The sequence below is a fragment of the Carcharodon carcharias genome, chromosome 18 (genome assembly GCF_017639515.1).
Source record: "Carcharodon carcharias isolate sCarCar2 chromosome 18, sCarCar2.pri, whole genome shotgun sequence".
Classification (NCBI taxonomy): domain Eukaryota; kingdom Metazoa; phylum Chordata; class Chondrichthyes; order Lamniformes; family Lamnidae; genus Carcharodon; species Carcharodon carcharias.
Window position 1 is genome coordinate 68,939,021 of NC_054484.1, and position 17,245 is coordinate 68,956,265.

The 17,245-nt window shown below is 36.8% G+C and overlaps 1 protein-coding gene across 1 annotated transcript in view; it reads right to left on the minus strand.

Annotated features, from left to right (window-relative positions):
* The window catches only part of rpgra (retinitis pigmentosa GTPase regulator a), a 132,056-nt gene that overhangs the window by 75,589 nt on the left and 39,222 nt on the right, over positions 1-17,245 (minus strand). The window contains exons 6-13 of the mRNA XM_041211145.1: positions 13,753-13,902; positions 10,572-10,730; positions 9,685-9,840; positions 6,939-7,063; positions 4,875-5,066; positions 3,196-3,385; positions 2,061-2,167; positions 1,084-1,149 (exon numbers count right to left, since the gene is read on the minus strand). Of these exons, the coding sequence (XP_041067079.1) occupies positions 1,084-1,149; positions 2,061-2,167; positions 3,196-3,385; positions 4,875-5,066; positions 6,939-7,063; positions 9,685-9,840; positions 10,572-10,730; positions 13,753-13,902 (1,145 nt within the window). The remainder of the gene's footprint in view (positions 1-1,083; positions 1,150-2,060; positions 2,168-3,195; positions 3,386-4,874; positions 5,067-6,938; positions 7,064-9,684; positions 9,841-10,571; positions 10,731-13,752; positions 13,903-17,245) is intronic.

The window sequence follows — 17,245 nt, forward strand, 5'->3', positions numbered from 1 at the left end:
CATTCATTGTCCCACTGTCATATAAACAGGTGTGTTTTGGTGTGGCTGACTGGTTCAATTTGGCTGCAAAATTCTCTTTACCTGCTGTTTTTTCCTCCTTGCTAATAGCTTTACTATGATTTTGCCTGGTATGTTTGTCATCTCCTACTGCTCCAAGCATACTTCCGTGCAAATTTAATCTTGGAGACAGAGTTTGCAGTGGAACTTTGGTAGGCTTTTTAGCCTGGAGCTTAACATTGTAATTAATCTTTCTTTGTCCACCCTTACCAGAGCTTTCACCTCTCTTCTACTCCAGATGAAAAGCAATGAATGGAAAGGAGAAAAGAAAATTAATAACTAGTACATTATAAAATAAATGAAACGTGAATTTTATTCCCACACAGCTTTGTGTTCTGAATATTAAATTATGAAGCAGAAGAATGAGCAAGAAAACGGGCAAAGCACACAGAAATACTTTTGCAATGGGCTAAATTAAAAACAGGAAGGTGACAATTGTGATTAAAAATGTATTTGTCAATTTAACTGTGCTAATCATCACAAATTGTGCTAAAAATGTGATAATCAACAATATGGCCATCCAATGGCTTTCATTATGGCATCAAAACTAATGGTCTTTCAGCACAAATAAATACTGCTCTGCACTAATTTGAGGCAATGTCAGCGTATTTTTCTCAGCATGCTGAAAAAAGATAGCAAAGAAAAAAGACCATTTTAAAAATGCATCCTCCGATGAACCAGAGAGCTCTACACCCCTTTACAGAGAGCTATAACAAAAATAGTACGCTGTGTTCACCATGATTGAATATTATTTGAACATTTATTGAATAAAGATGATATTTCCAGTGTTACATTATTTAGAACCGATGGAGATAAATCTCGAAAATAACTGTGTTTTTAATTGCTACATTCTACACTGTAGGAGACTAAACCCCATATGCAAGTTCTATCGTTGTAGAAGTGGATTTTCAATTTTATATTCAATAATTGCTTTATTACAAAATTTTTAAAATAAGCATATCGCCAAAATTATTTAATACTAACTGTTTTCAAAGTTTAGATCAGGAAAATTAACATTACTCTTACCTGTTCCTTGTGAACTGGTGATAAGGTCAAAGTCTTGTCGTGAGGATTCACAATCACTGTATGTGTCTGAAGGACAAAAAATGTACAAGAAATATATTTCAAAATAATCAGATGATAAATACAGAATTATGAATATCAATAAAATAGATATTCGCAACTTATGTAACAACCACTTTAAAATTGTTAAATGCCTAAAGATTAGTTCTACATAGCAATCTGGAACATTCTGAAATTCCTGTCATCACAACTGGCAAGGTACAGGCCATACCCAACCAGCCCGTGCTTGCAAAACTCAAAACACAGTATCCAACATTAGATGTGAATTCGCTAAGTAATCCCCAGTGTGCCAAGAATTACACTGCAACCAAATTAAGATTGTCAGACGGACTCACACTGTGGCACATTTGCATGTACTGGAAGCTACATACATTAATACCCAGGGCCCTGCTCTTTGCAGGCAGAAAGAATATGTACATACATTGCACCTGTTTCAGCTAAACAAAATAAATGACAGCCATTTGCTGATTCATTCCTCAGAGCAATGCCTTGACCAACCTTGACCAGCTGCCTGATTTAAATTTCAAACAACATCACTGGTGTATTCTCCATGGCAACATCTCTACCGATCAGAGTCCACTTGCCAACCAATCAGCACTCTCTTCATACACAGTATAAATTGTTTTTTCTCTCATATTGGTATTCTTGTGAAGTGTCCTGATGAGTGCAAGGCGAAAAGCTTCGACATGTCTCTTTTTTCAGCAATACTCAAGTTCTGTACTACCAAACGACTATTTATAACCCAGCATCGTTTTACACTTTCAAGAAGCTTCTTTATTCCTCATACCAAAATGAACCACCTCATACCTTGCTATATTGAATTTTATTTTCTAATCATCCATCAGATTTCCAGAATATCATTCATTAACTATCCATTATGCATCCCCACCCTTGCATTCTGTATCCTGAGGTCACCTTACCATGTTCAACAAATCAGTGGTGTCGCCAAGGCCTTTATCATTTTCCTCTTCAGATTCTTCTTCAGCAGAGTTTCTCTGAGAATTTTTTATCTCTTTGATCCTTGGAACTGAAAAAATACATATATTTGATTAATAATTAATATCAAAAATGATGTCAATAAATCAAAGCTAGTACATCTGTATACTCCATGTGTACACTAATGTAGGACTAAATTTCAAGATGGAAGCATTTCAAAGTACAATGGAGATAATTTCCTTCACATACCATACCAAACCTGCAGCAGTGAAAAGGATTGGTACCTGCCAACGTACTATAACTTGCTGGCACAGTACAGATTGAAATCATTTCACTTCATTAACTTGAAGTGATTTAAATTTGCTTATACGCTGCCTCTATTTCCTCAAAATTAAGAAACTTAAACTATGTTCTGGGCCTTGTCAAATAATTTTCCTTCAAATTTGAATGTTAACATTATAATGCACATGTGAACTGTAACCTACTGTTCTTAGTGACCTCAATCTCCACACGAGTACTTAATTTAACTTGCCAACACATCAGACATTTTTTTTATGAATGCTCACATACATGACACAAAATAACAGTTCTGGGTAGATCAGAGTCATGGACTGCAAAATATTCCAGGTTAGTTTGAGGTTTACTGAGCCACATGTTAAAATACTGGCCCAAAACCAATTCAATGTATATTTAATTCACCTCAGTAATCTTTTAATGCCTTTGTATTACTGTAATTAATTTTCAAAAATTTCAAATTGCTTTTACATGAAAGCATCTTATAATACATTGATTACTGAATGTTGTTGATGGATCAGATCACCACTTACACCTGGAAGAGAATATAACTGCTTTGTAATTGCACTTTAAGACTTAAGAAATAAACATTTATGCATCCAGTTAGAGTAAGATATACAATGTTTCTGCTTAAACTTTAAGTACAGACACATAAATAAAATCTGTTTCGATTGTTACTGCTAAGGCATTACACACCACTAATCTAAGCAAATGGAACTATGGAATGCAAGTCCCAAAACATCTTCAAAAATCCTGTAATTTCACGTAATGAAAACAACTTATTTAGTCACTATTATTTAGTGGCGCTGGCTATGAGTACATTACCTATGTTGGGAGATGGTGATTCTTCAAAGATTTGAACGTCACTAATTGGCTTTGAGGCAACGAGGTTTTCTTCAGCAACTTTCATCCCAGGAATTGTCTGACTACTGATGGGCAGGGAGGAATTAAGGAGACTAGCTCCAATTGGAGGTAATGTGCGTGCCAGCTGACCAAACTTATCTGGAGACATTTCCTGAAAATAAAACTACAAGTAAACAAAATCTTATATACTATAAACAAAATCAGGAGTTACATTTTGGTACTGTTCTTGACAGCTAATGAACAAATAATTACCATGTCATCAGTTAATTTTTCCCTCTACAAAATCAAAATTTGGGTAAGCTGCCATGATATAACTATCATATCCTTTAGTAGTAAAGTATGAAATTCCTATTATCAAGTTCAACTTTCAGTCTTAACATTTAAACAATCCTCAGCGCACAAAGTTTCACCATTTCACAATAGTGAATATTAATTCCTGGCACAGAAGGCAGTGTGGGACAAGACGGAGCAAGGAGATATCCTCTACCATAATGCATTCCCCCCAAGTGGCCAATATAAACTCATATTCGAAACAAAGGTATGGAATCTAGGTGTAGATTTTGGCATCCCTCGAGGTAGTACAGACCTGTAACTGGTATGACACTTGGCATTCAATGGCATTACCATTGCTGAATCTCCCACTGTCAACATCCTGGCGGGTTACCATTGACCAGAAACTGAACTGGACTAGCCACATAAAAACAGTGGCTTCAAGAGCAGGTCAGAGGCTAGGATTCCTGTGGTGACCAGCTCACTTCCCAATTCCCCAAAGCCTGTCCACCATCTACAAGGCACAAGTAAGGAGTATGATGGAATACTTCCCATTTGCCTGGATGAGTGTAGCTCCCACAACACCCAAGAAGCTTGACACCATCCAGGTCAAAGCAGCCTGCTTGATTGGCACCCCATCCATAAACATTCAATCCCTCCACCACCAATGCAGTGGCAGCAGTGTGTACCATTTACGAGTTTCACTGCAGGAACTCACCAAGGCTCCTTAGGCAGCACCTTCCAAAGCCATGACCGTTACGATCTAGAAGGACAAAGGCAGCAGACACAAAGAAACACCACCAGCTGTAAGTTCATCTCCAAGCCGCTCACCATCCTGATTTGGAAATATAATCGCCATTCTTTCACTGTCGCTGGGTCAAAATCCTGGAACTACCTCCCTAACAGCACTGTGGGCATACCTACACCACATGGACTGTGGTGGTTCAAGAAGGCAGCTCATTATCACCTTCTCAAGGGTAATAAATGCTGGCCTAGCCAGCAATGCCCAAATCCCATGAATAAATTTAAAAAAACAAAAAAACAATCAAAACATAGAACCACTAACACTGAAACAGGCCAGTGTCCCTAACCAACCTGTGTCACCATTTATCCTGTCTGCAAATAGTGCTAAGCACATTTACCTACTGTTCCCATATCCCTTCAACCCTTCATTCATCTATCCAATACAATCACAAATGTTAACATAGTTTCTGCCTTAAACTCTAATCCTGTAAGCCTTACAACTCTGTAATAAATATCCTAAATCCTTTACACATATCCTTGTATCAACAACATTTTGTTCTAGGCCTCTCAAAAAAAAAACTGGAGCTTTTGTATTTTGATAATAAATGGATTTTTTTTGTACTTACTCGTTCTCGACGCCTAATACGTGCTGATAATGCTCGACGTAACGTGCTAGGTGTACTTGAATTGCCCAGTGTCGTAGAATAAGTATCAGTCAAATAATTCTCATTTATGTCATCATCCTCAATCACAACATTTTCTGAATCTTTTGGTCTGGGTGTGGCAAGTACAAGCATATGACATCCTCCACAGGCAACCTACAAAAGATATCAAGGAAGGCAGCACTAGTCCTTAAGTCAGTGGATATAGAAAACAATTCTATGGAAGTTAAGGGCAGCAATGGAATTTACAGCAACTGATAGTGTCGTGATCTTGCCCTGGGGATCACCTCGTAACATGAAAAATAACTTTTGTCATTGATCTCCTGGTGTAGTGTAGCTTCTGCGTGCATTGCTCCTCTGACAATTCCAGGAAAGTGTGCCTTGACCTATATTTGATTGGAAGGGTATAAGCAGGTAGGAATAATCCTTCTTCTGCTTGGTGTTACTTCATGAAACTCCTTTGATTCTTCTTTTATATAAGCCAAATAAAGAGGAAACATTCCAAAAATCTCCAAACAGTGACTAAAACCTATTCTGAAAAGCAAGTAAAACAAAATTCCAAATACCCTATTCATAGCAACATGGCCCATTAAATGATTCTGCAGTGCTTAACCTTAACAATGGTTCAGATTTTACGGTCAGCAGTGAAATGGCAACATTTGCTGCTAACTCCAAATAAAGCTGCCCACAAATATCCAGCAATTTCTGTGGTGGAATTTCACATTTCCCAAGTTAATTTCAGTTATAGGGGATCTCTAGCATCCAGCAACAGTGATGTAATTAAGCAGGCTAAGCAGCCAACCACTTAGAAGAATTCTTAGATAACAAATTGGGAAGCAAAAAGTTCTGATTATAATTCATTTTTTAATCATTTTACGGACAGAAAAATAAAATTGGACTATATACATGAATTAAAGTAAAAGCTGAAATATTAAACTCAAAAAAATTAGTTTTCAAAATTTAGGAGTTTTTATCATAATGAAGAAATTTGATATTCCACAAGCGTAAAATTAGATTTCAGGGTCTTGTCCTTAAAAACCCAGTTATACCCCATTCAACAATGTGTTACTTTCTCAAGGGCTCTTACAGTGAAGCTAATAAAGCAGAGAGAGGTAGTTCACATCAATTCAAGTTGATTTCCAAGATTTCCACTTGCAAGGTCATCACCACCGTACCATGTGGAGGAACAGGGAATCACTGACAGCAAACATCTGGATTTCTGCATTCAACTGCACATGTATGAAAATCAGAAGTTGTTCTCAGTTTCACAGAGAAATGATGAAAATGCTGACAGTTTTGTCGTCACTGCAACTGCAAAATCTGGGCCAATAATCTGTGGATAGTAAAATAGCTTGGAACAACGAAAAACTGATGTAATTCGCTCAGTAACATTGCAAAATTGTATTGACATCTAATTGATTTTACTTCCTGCTAATTTCAATATACTTTGAAGCTCCACTCTATTTTGGATGGGAATGTCCACTGCCCAATCCAGGCCCCTCCAAAAAAAATGGAAAGGTGCATCTTATGGGCAGAGATCAATCAGGACTTACTTACATTCAGTGGCATGCTCTGTTATAACTACAATGCCCCTTGTTAGGGAATAATAAAACTTAAACTGGCCTCCTACAGTTAGCCCTACTCAACCTCTGTCAGAAGCAGGAAATATTACAGCAGGAGGCAACACTGTACAGCCTACAAAGCTGTAAAAAGGAGTAACAATGCTAACAGTTTTATGAACTGCATTAGTAACAATACACTGTAGGAAAATATAAAAAAACTTCAGTCAATACATAGTTGTGCAATATGCTGATTTTGTCACCTCAAATTGATCCCAACCTTAACAGTAGCTCTGTTGACAAAACTTCACCCTGTTACACAGATCAAACTGCTCTCCCTATATATAGTTAAAGCTTGAAAGTTTAAAATCATTCTAGTTCATGTAGCCATATAATGGCATTTTACACATTCAAAATTACATTTAACTGGATTATAATGACAGTATAAAATATTGTATTAAATACTTACTGATTGAACTGCTAACTTCAAAAATTTAGAGCAAAGAGTAGGTTTGAATTGATTGGTAAAATTCTCTTCCCCAAGTCCCAACTTGCCATGACGTCCATCTCCAAAGGTATACAAAAGGCCATTACCTACCAATAAGATATAACCAATGATAAAAGATTGACAGTTGGAGAAGTCTGCTGCACTCTCTTTTAGTAAATTGTATGAACTGACACAGCCCTGCTAAGTTTTTAGGGTATGCCAGATTTTTCACTTGTGCTCAGTGCTGATGGACACCAGTGTAAGTGCTCCCTCACTTGCTACGAGCCCAACTGTGTCCTTCTGCATACGAAACCTGATAATATAGTACAGCCCAGGATTAATTATTACTGTAAATTAAACCAATGCACAGAAAAAAACATGAACCCTCTGGAATTTCTCCAGTCTTTGGACATTCAAAAAATAATGATCATCACGCCATGCAGATTAAGTTAGGTTCACACATCAGGTTTATCAAAGTCAATCCTAAACTGTTAATCTTTAACATAGCAGATATGAACATAGGGCATTTAACTTAGAGCTCCTTGGCTCTCAAATACGATATCCCTTGCTACACTTCATAATAATGCTGAACCTGGACCATGGTCCATAATACAAAACTTGCATGCAACGTTACAAATTTATCTCAAAAGGGCTTTCAAGTTTTGAATTCTGTATTAAAGAAACAAGACAAACTCAAGAACCAACACAAAGCTGCAAATACATTTTTCTGCTGGGGGAAAAAGACCTCCTTCAACTCCTCTTAAAGGGATACACAGGAGAGCACGCCCAGTGCAGCAAACAGTTTCTTAAATTCAGGTTTTGTAGTCATGTGTCATTCATCTGTCAAAATAGGCTGTTTTTGATTTGACAGTCTCTTAATAAACGCTGGACACAAATTCATTAATTCCTTATTCCAAGGTGCTTTACCTAACTGATTAAATTCAGCACAAAACAAACAGCCTTTCTCCACAAAACTTACAGTACAGTCTCCAGTAACAAGTCTCATTTCTTGAAGGAGTTACTGTGGCTACATTTCAAACATGGTTAGATGTGGATTCTGTGTACCATTAATCACAGAGTACTTCACCAAGTCCCTCTTTATTAAAAGACCTGTTAAAAGCGTGGTGAAAAGACTGCTGCTGTAAAGTTAAACCCATGGTGAATTTTATGTTACAATAATGATTCTTGTCTCAGGCTAATGGAAGGTGACCTGGGTGAGAAAATGTCACTATAAAACACATAGTTTTAAATACCAGAAAGCCTGCTAACCCATCCAGTCATACATATCCAAGAAGCAGGGTCAAATCCTCGATTCTTCAGTTTGCTGTCTTCATTCACTTCATAATTCAGGTTTGGACCATGACATCTTACGAAGTATACATTAACAATGGATTATTCTCAAAATATATTCAAAATGGAAAGCCATCCAATGTGGCTGAGAATAGCAAACAAAAGCAGTGAGGAAAGAGAGAAATCACCTGAGGAATGAGCAACGGTTGAACATAGTAGTACAGAATTAGCCAGGAAGTCAATAATAAAAAGGAGCAAAAATTTGCCAGACACAGTCAACAGCAAATAAAACCAGGAGGACAAGGTGCACAGGGATGAGGATAAGAAAGGGGGAAAGACACCAGGTGCAACTTAGAATAGTTTGCAGAGTGAACAATCAGTGATGAGCGAGAACAAGGCAGCACTTATTACTTAATTTAAATTGATTACTTGAAACACAAGGTGTCTTCCTTTTATACGTTAACACTGAGGAATATTTTCTGCACACAACAGAAAATTAAGATGGAAGCAAGGAAAAAAGGCAAAGTTGAATATTTCTTCCACTCCATATCTGGTACACACTTTCTCTCAGCTTTAGACATATATACTCATTCTCTCTCTCTCAGAGCTTAGTGGAACAAACGGAGTGCACAGAGACACAACATTTTAAATATGTTATATACACCTTTGATCTTTTGTATTTTCCAGTACTGCATTAGAAAGTATTGCTGACTTCTGAAATATTCTGTGCAGTTATATTTAAAAGGACACTTATGTGCACAAGCCTTATTTACACATGCACAATGAGGGCAGTGATGTTATCAAAACAATGTCAGGAGTTAGAAGTAGAACGAAAATCCTTCATCTAGAAGTTTGCCCCAATATTTGTCTTACAACAAATGCTAAAGCACAAGTGACTAAAATAGTTTAAGAATGGAAGATATGTACAAATTGACTTCTTATTCTTTTGAACTCAAATCGAATTTGGAGATTGAGGAGTGTGCAGTGAACCCAAGTTATGCAAAAAAGCTTGCAGATGTTTGTGATTTACGTGTTGGAAAGTATATCCAAAATACGAATAGCAGGCCTGTTGAATGTCTTAAGGGGTGATTTTAGGATCTTGTACACTCAGTGGGGAAGGGATGCTCAAAAGGAATGTTCTTTACCTCCATTGTGGTTTCCAGGGTCAACCTCTGCAGGAACTGCTCCCCCTGGTGTCGCAGTGACAATAGATGCAATCTTGAAAGGAACCTCCTTTAGTATTAGCTTGACCCAGTTGGTAGCACTTACCTCTGAGTCAGATAACTGTAGGTTCACATTCTGCACTTATCTCCATTATATTAACTTTAAATATTACATCTATATACAAGGTTTTTGACAAAACACTGAACCAATATAAAATATAATTCCTTGCTTTCAGTTATATGCTTCTGAGCGTCAGCACAAAAATATTACATACCTGTCACTACAGCAGTATGATTCTCCCCACACGAAATAAACCTTACATTCTTCTTCTTCAAATGTTCTACCACCTTTGGCAATGAAGATTCAAAAATGAATGTGCCATGTCCTAACTGGCCAAATTGGCCAAAGCCAAATGCATACACATCTTCCTCTGTAGACAGACCAAACACAAAATATGGAGTCAAGCTGCGCATACATAAATTACCAACAAAATGTAAAAGTTGAAAATGGTTCCCTTGATTATCAAACAAATCTTGTGGTCAGGAATCAACGTGCTCACTTGCATTAGATATAGACAATTTTAGTGCCATTTTGCAAATGGAAATATTCTTTGGCAGGTCATTTAAAATAGTCTTAAGAATTTGCTATCTTACAGACCAGAATTTGAAACATTTGTTACCATGAAATGAGATAAAGGGCTTGCATTAAAATGATGTAAAATAAATGTAGAATTCCATTGGATGTTATTTTTAAAATTCTGATACCCACTCATTACTACACCAAAATGTAAAGAAGTTTACTGAAAAATAAGGTGCGCAGGTAGAAGAAAATTTGGATCATTGGAAATAACAGGATAAATACAATGATTTATAACTTCAATTCTGTAAACTCAATATGAAGAACCAATTATTATCAATTCCTATACTATAACAGATGCACGTAGAACAAAGGATTTGAAAGTACACATGTTTTTCCAAAAGTCTCAATGCTTCTTTATTTTTTTCCCCTTTAGTAGCAATTTTAGATAAATCTACACAGGTCAATTTTAAGCCTTAATATAGGGAAGCAACTCTTATACCAGTGCAATTTAATTTGATATATATTGGTGTGTGATTTTTCACATTAATCTTTGAAATCCACTTTGACAAACAGCAAATGTACCTGCAAGAACAATGGTATGATCTCCCCCACAGGAAACTTGGTTGACTTTTCCTGAAATACCACTGACAGGCTGAGGGATCCGATGATTTATTGGGTGATCAAGCAGTAATCCCAGCTTTCCATTATCAGATTCTCCAAAAGCGTAGAGCTGTCCATCATCTGTGGGAATCAGATAAAACTGTGTTGTGGTAATCCAGTTACTGATGCCCCTACTCTGCTAACTTGAAACTGCAATCATTGGGTAGCTGATTCAAAATTCACAAAACTTTAAGAACCAAAAATAAGCAGGTGATGGGAAATGGAACAAATGCTTTAAAATTGCATAAAGCAGGCTTGCAAGGACAGCATTGCAGTCGCATTTCTGTAACAAGATCAAATCTGTAACTATAATTTTTTTTAAAAGTTTGGTGCAAAAATGTTACCCATTCAGAAAAATGTCATGGTCTTTTACATTACTCTACTTTTGGTTTGCAACACTAGAAACTTATTGCTTCCAGGCCTATAGGTGAAAGGAAAAGCTAAGTTTATTCTGAAACTTTAAAGGATATCCTTGCAAGGAGTTTTAGGGAACATTTGTAATGAATTGATCGTGTGAATGTCACTATATAAGAATTCAGCAGATTTAAATTACAAATGAATCAGGGTCAAAGTGAATTAAACTTAGAACAGAAGGTAAAAGAATAATGAAAAAAAGCAATTGTCTAATTATCATGGCATTCATTATTATGAAGTTTTGCAACTGTGGCAAATATAAACTCATTTGAATTTTCAGTACATAAATGATTGATTTGCACAAACATTCACCCCATTTATCATCACATATGGTTTGAGTGAGGAAGACAAGGACTGGAAAACTTGTGTATCCAATCTGAATTCCATGAAACCTTGCATGCATTGGTGAAATCCAAAAAGGTCAGACATCACAAGTGATAATGGAAAAACTTTAAAACAGACTTGTCACAGTGTGTTTTGATGTACTTCTTTGCAATAATGAGCTATTGTCAAACAGATTCTAAGACCTTCAGGTTGGCAATATCTTAAAGTCTTTCAGGTAGTGTGTCATGTGATGCCTTTCAAAGTGGTCACTCAAAAAACGTGTGGCCTCAGAGATGTCACACCTTAGGGCAACACATCTTCAAAGCAGCATCCATCCATCCATCCACTGGCTCAAATAACCACTCAATTACCTAATCATCAATGTTTCCCCCACATCGTCCTAGCCTTTTGTCTGGAATTTTATTTCAATGTGGAAATTTCCAGCTGTTGCAGACAAATTTTGTATATACAACAGAGCTACTTTAAAGGGTTTTTTGTTCAACCTGCCCCTATTGAATTACAATACCCAAATTCTACCAAGATAACCAGATAGATAATTGATAACAATTGTGCAAAATGAATAATGTTTTTTCAGCATTTTATGCAGTTTAAGCCACTAATTAAATGTCTGAATTTACTGGGTTGTTTGGTTTGATAATTCTTTCGTGTGGCTAACCAGGTTGATATTTGTACCAAGGTCAACAAAGATGTTTTGAGATATTTTGATACTGCCTTCGAAAACTGTAAGCAAAGAAGCCAATAAACTTGGCCCAGAGCATGACAAATGACAGGTTGTTCAGGTTGGCAGCCATTGGATCCTTGATCATGGGGAAAATCTTTGTGGGTCCTACAACCCTGATGACAGTTTCGCTTGAAAACAAATCTACTACAGAACACAAAAGGCAGAAATTGTCATTTATAATTGCAGTGATAATTGAGCTAACAAGGTAAGGATTTTGAGGAGGAAGGAGGGTAAAAGTATATTAAGAAACTACTGCAAATATTTTATAACGTAAATAACTGAGAATGAAAGGATTAATAGAGGAAAGAATAACATTACTTCCATCTTCAGCAAGTATTTAAAAATGGTTGCTAAGCAGTATTAAAAAGTGTAACTGTGAGGTTCACATCTCTAAGTATTCATAAGCTATACTAATATTTTTGATTCCCATCATGTGATAGTTTTGTTCAGTAAATTTGTTGTGTCACTGTAATTTGAAATAAATTTTGGTCACATTGGGGCATGAAAATCACTGGAGAAGCCAGGCAACCTGCAAGCAATGCAACAGGAAGTCTATTGGTCTTTAAAGCATTTGATACTAAAGATTATAAACCTTGTGAAATTTGAAATATTGTTGTCCCCCAACAGCTAGGGATTCCTTCTTGCCCCATCTGAAATATATTTTCCACCCCACTTTAGGAAATGCATCATTCTCTGTCAGAGACTGGACAAGGAATCTATTCTCAAATTTTTGCAGATACCACTCTGGAGCTGACTGCACCTGTGGTTTTCCATGCCTTCATCTAGGGAAGATTATCTACTCAGTGACTCATAGATGACCCCACTGAGATTACCAGTATGTTTTGTCATTTCAGCTAGATCACATCTGACCTGTTTTTCCTGGCTCATTACAGATCACCAGGCTAACTGGAGAAAGGCATTTTCAATTGCATTTCATTCTGCACTGCTCTAAAAACACTTTGTTGAGATGATAATTAAATGAAGCTGTATTTTACAGCAAAATGGACCACGTTTTTCAGATAATTGCACGCATTCGGTACATAGAAAGAACAATACAGTTTGAAATGAAAATATTTAACAATGGCAGTGCTTTGAGTCAATGACAACAATAAATGCATTTTACTGCATGGAGCTAAAAGGGTTAAATTATGAGGACAGATTGTATAATCCAGGCTTGTACTCTCTGGAATATAGAAGATTAAGGGGTGATCTAATTGAGGTATTTAAGATGATTAAAGGGTTTGATAGAGTAGATAGGATATATACTTCCTCTAGCGCAGGAGCCCAGAAAAAGGCAGCATAACCTAAATTACAGCTCACCAGTTCATGGGTGATGTTATTTACACAAAGGGTTGTGGAAATTTGGAGCTCACGCCCCCAAAAAATTGTTGAGGCTTGGTCAATTGAAAATTTCAAAGCAGTTTGATAACTTATTTAAGCAAGACTATTAAATGGAATCAAGATGGATAAATGAAGCTCAGATACAGTTCAGCCATAATCTAACCAAATGGTGGAACAGGCCTGAGAGGCTGAATGGCCTACTCCTGCTCCTAGGTTCTTGTATGGATATGGCTAGTAAACAAAATAATAAGCTTAAAGCCCTGAATTTGCTGTTATTAATACCTGTTACAAAGGCAGAATGGTAATATCCACAGGAAACCCAGCAAATTGGTTTTCCGACATCTACTTGATGTGGCACACTGGCATTGTTTTTGCTATCAAGGCCGATTTGTCCTTCAGAATTGTCACCCCACATAAAGAGGTTCCCATTCTCTAAAAAAGACGTTCAATAAAACAAGTAGACAAATTAGAAATAAAAAGAAAACTATAACATGTGGAAGTTATTCCTTAAATTTAAATAAAATAGTATTCAAATCTAAAACATACACACTTTTTATAATAACACATTAAACATAATTCCACACTTGCTCTGTATTCAGAAAGCAATAACAATAAGTAAGGAAACAATTATTGCAGTAAACTGTGAACACATTAAAATACATTTAAGTATAACAGATAAGGACTAAGGACATATCAAAACTGTTGAATTAATATTTTCCTTGGTCTTTGCAGTGGAAAAAGAGGATACAATATCAAACATACAGCAAAGGCTGGAAATTATTGAGTAAGAGGAACCTAATGTATACATTAGCAGAAGTTAATAGAAGTTATATATCTATTAAACAGAATTTTTTTTTTTTTGGAAAATCTATTTAATAGGGTTGAAGCCAGACAAATCATAAGGTCTAGCTGATTTCCACCCAAGGATATTAAAAGAAATTACCCATCTTCCAGCATTTACTTAAAATTAACAAAAATAATAAACATTGCATCATTCATTATATTTAAATTGGGAATGCATCAGTTATACATTTTCAAAGCTTGCTGGATTCAGGAGCAGTACCAGAGACTGGAAGTCAGCAAAAGCTAATGCATGGCAGTGATTATTAGAATTCACAGAGGCAAAATATGGGCTACTCAGAGAAAGCCAACATGGTTTTGAAAAAGGTGGGTAACAAACCCAATCGGGTTCTTTTAGATGGTCACTGAAGGGTGACTTAAACAGAATCAATGAATATTATCTACTAGGATTTTCAGAAGTTATTTGATAAGGCTCTGTGCAGAACATTTCCAGCAAACATTATATTTGAGTCAACCTTTAATGCATGGATAGAAAATTAGTTTGAAATTAGAAGCTGGGAAATGGGGAAAAAGGGGACTTTTCTAAATTGGCAGTGATAAGTAGTGCCTCCTAGGGTTTAATGTGAGAACTGTTACTTTTCACACCATGTATAAATGCCCATGGTTCAGATTTTCGCAGAGGCGGGCCAGTTCCAGAGAACTTTAAAAATGGTAGGCAGGACCCAGATGTGGAAGTCTCACCCCATTTCTGACAGATCCCATTTTTTGCTGATTGTGGGATGAATCACAGAGGCTAGAAGCTTGATCCCAGCAGGGCCATTTGAAATTAGTGCTGAGTTCAAACAGACCCATTATTGTCGTTTTAAGGGCCTTATCGACAAGGTGGGAGCCAAGAATTTATGGACTAGATACAAATGCTCTTGAAGGGTGGATAAGGTCTGTTTAAGTGTCATGATCTGAAGTTAATTAAATCTCCAGCCCTTTAAACATGGAAAATACCAGGCTGCTATAATGCTTTAATTGACAGGCCATCTGGTGTAGCTTATAAAAATTCCCATCTGCTATTTTAATTTAATTCATTGTTGACATTTCCCAAGGGCTGTTATTACAACAGAGTTTCAAAAGCCCCAAAAGCAGTTATCCCTGCAAGGGGGATGAGGTGCCAAATTCACATTTTGATTGACTGCTTAAAGAGGTATTAAAAGATTAGCTGTCTTTGATGTGGTTACTGAACAGAATTGACCACTTGAGAGGATTTAAAATCTCTAAATGGGTTTCATGAATGAGAGGTTTTTTTTCTATATCATGCATGATATAGAAAACTCCATTAGATTGTTTGAAATGTACTTTTTTCATTTCCACATGGCTCCTGAGGTCTGCCCATACTAGATAAATGCCTATGGGAATGGGAACATGGGTTGGCATTGAGAGTATGAGGGGGCATGGGGGCTGGTTGGGAGGCACAAGTTGATATGGAGGGGGCATGGGAAGTGGTTGCGGAGGTGAAATGAGGGCTGGAGGGCCAACACTTTCCCTGTGGCTGCCTCTGATTTGCTTCCAGGATTGGCAGGCTTGATTTAATCCTGCCCCTGCCTCCCCAGGGTGAAAACTGCGTGAGACAGGGGCCTTTTATCAAGGTGGGTCAGTGAGTCGGAAAATTTCCCGACTCAAGCTACCTGCCCCAGTAATGAAAATCCAGCCCCTAGACTTGGAAATAGAAGGGAATATGTCAAAGTTTGCAGATGATTCTTAGCCTGGAGGTTTAATAAACAATGAAGAAACAAGAGCAGAAAGTTGCAGAAGGATATAAATTAAGCAAGTGGACAAAACAATGGCAGTTCCAAGTTGGGTATAAATATAGCACTAAGGATATAATATGCATCAGAAATTGCTGGATGGGTGGGTGGGTGGGTGGTGTTGACGAACAAAGAGATTCAGGGGTCCATGTACTTAAGCCATTACAAACTGGGTTTAAATTACAAAAAACAACAAAAAGGCTAAAAGGGTGCTATGAGCTTCATTACATGAAATATTCACAGAACACCGGTCAGAGCCAATTGGGGTATTATGTTCAATTGCATTAAGCATCTCACTAAGGAAGGATACAGTGGACTTTGAAGAAAGTTGACCAATAGTACACCAGGATGGTAGTTGGATGAAGGAATGAAGCTATGGGACTAGATAAACTTGAGTTTTATCCTCGGTGTTGAGGAAGTTGACCTGAGGTGTTTAAAGTAATAAATTAAATTGACCAGATAGAGAACAACTCATCAAACTAGAAAGGGGATCTAGAACAAGGCAGCATCTTAAAATTTAAACTAAAATTGTTATTAGCAAATCTTGAGAATCTAAAATGGACAACTCCAAAAGGCCATAGATGCAAAGTAAATTGAAATGTTTGACAGGGGTATCCATGGGTATTAACAGATGCAGTGAAAGGCCAGTAAGTTGCTGAAGAGCATGATCCAGAAGGCTTGATGGCCAAATGCTCTGGTCTCATTCCTGTGGTACAGATCTAAATCTCTAAATTATACAGGATGTGTAGCACTCTGCTGGACTATTTTATTTCATGAATTTAATTTTAGACATGAAATGCACATGAGCTCTATTCTTTCACAACCTCTTGGCACTTTTCTCTTTAGTTTTTAAACAAATGCAACTGTAGAATCAAAATCACAAGAATGGCAGCAACCTTCATTTAAAAAGGTAACATTTTAAATAAACATTACTGTTAAGTAGTAGAAATAATCTTCAATAATGATTAAAATTTTCTGAAGTGATTCGTATTAAAACATATTCTAAGGAGCTACAACTCTTAAAACAATGTACCAGAAACCTGTCTCCAAGGTCCAGTAGTGGTCTGACATCATGTGGTCTCAATAACCATTATCTGTAATGTCAAAATCCGCCAGTTACAGCTGTGATGAACATTTGCTGGTTTCAAATGACAGAAGGTCTCTTTCCACAGATTTTT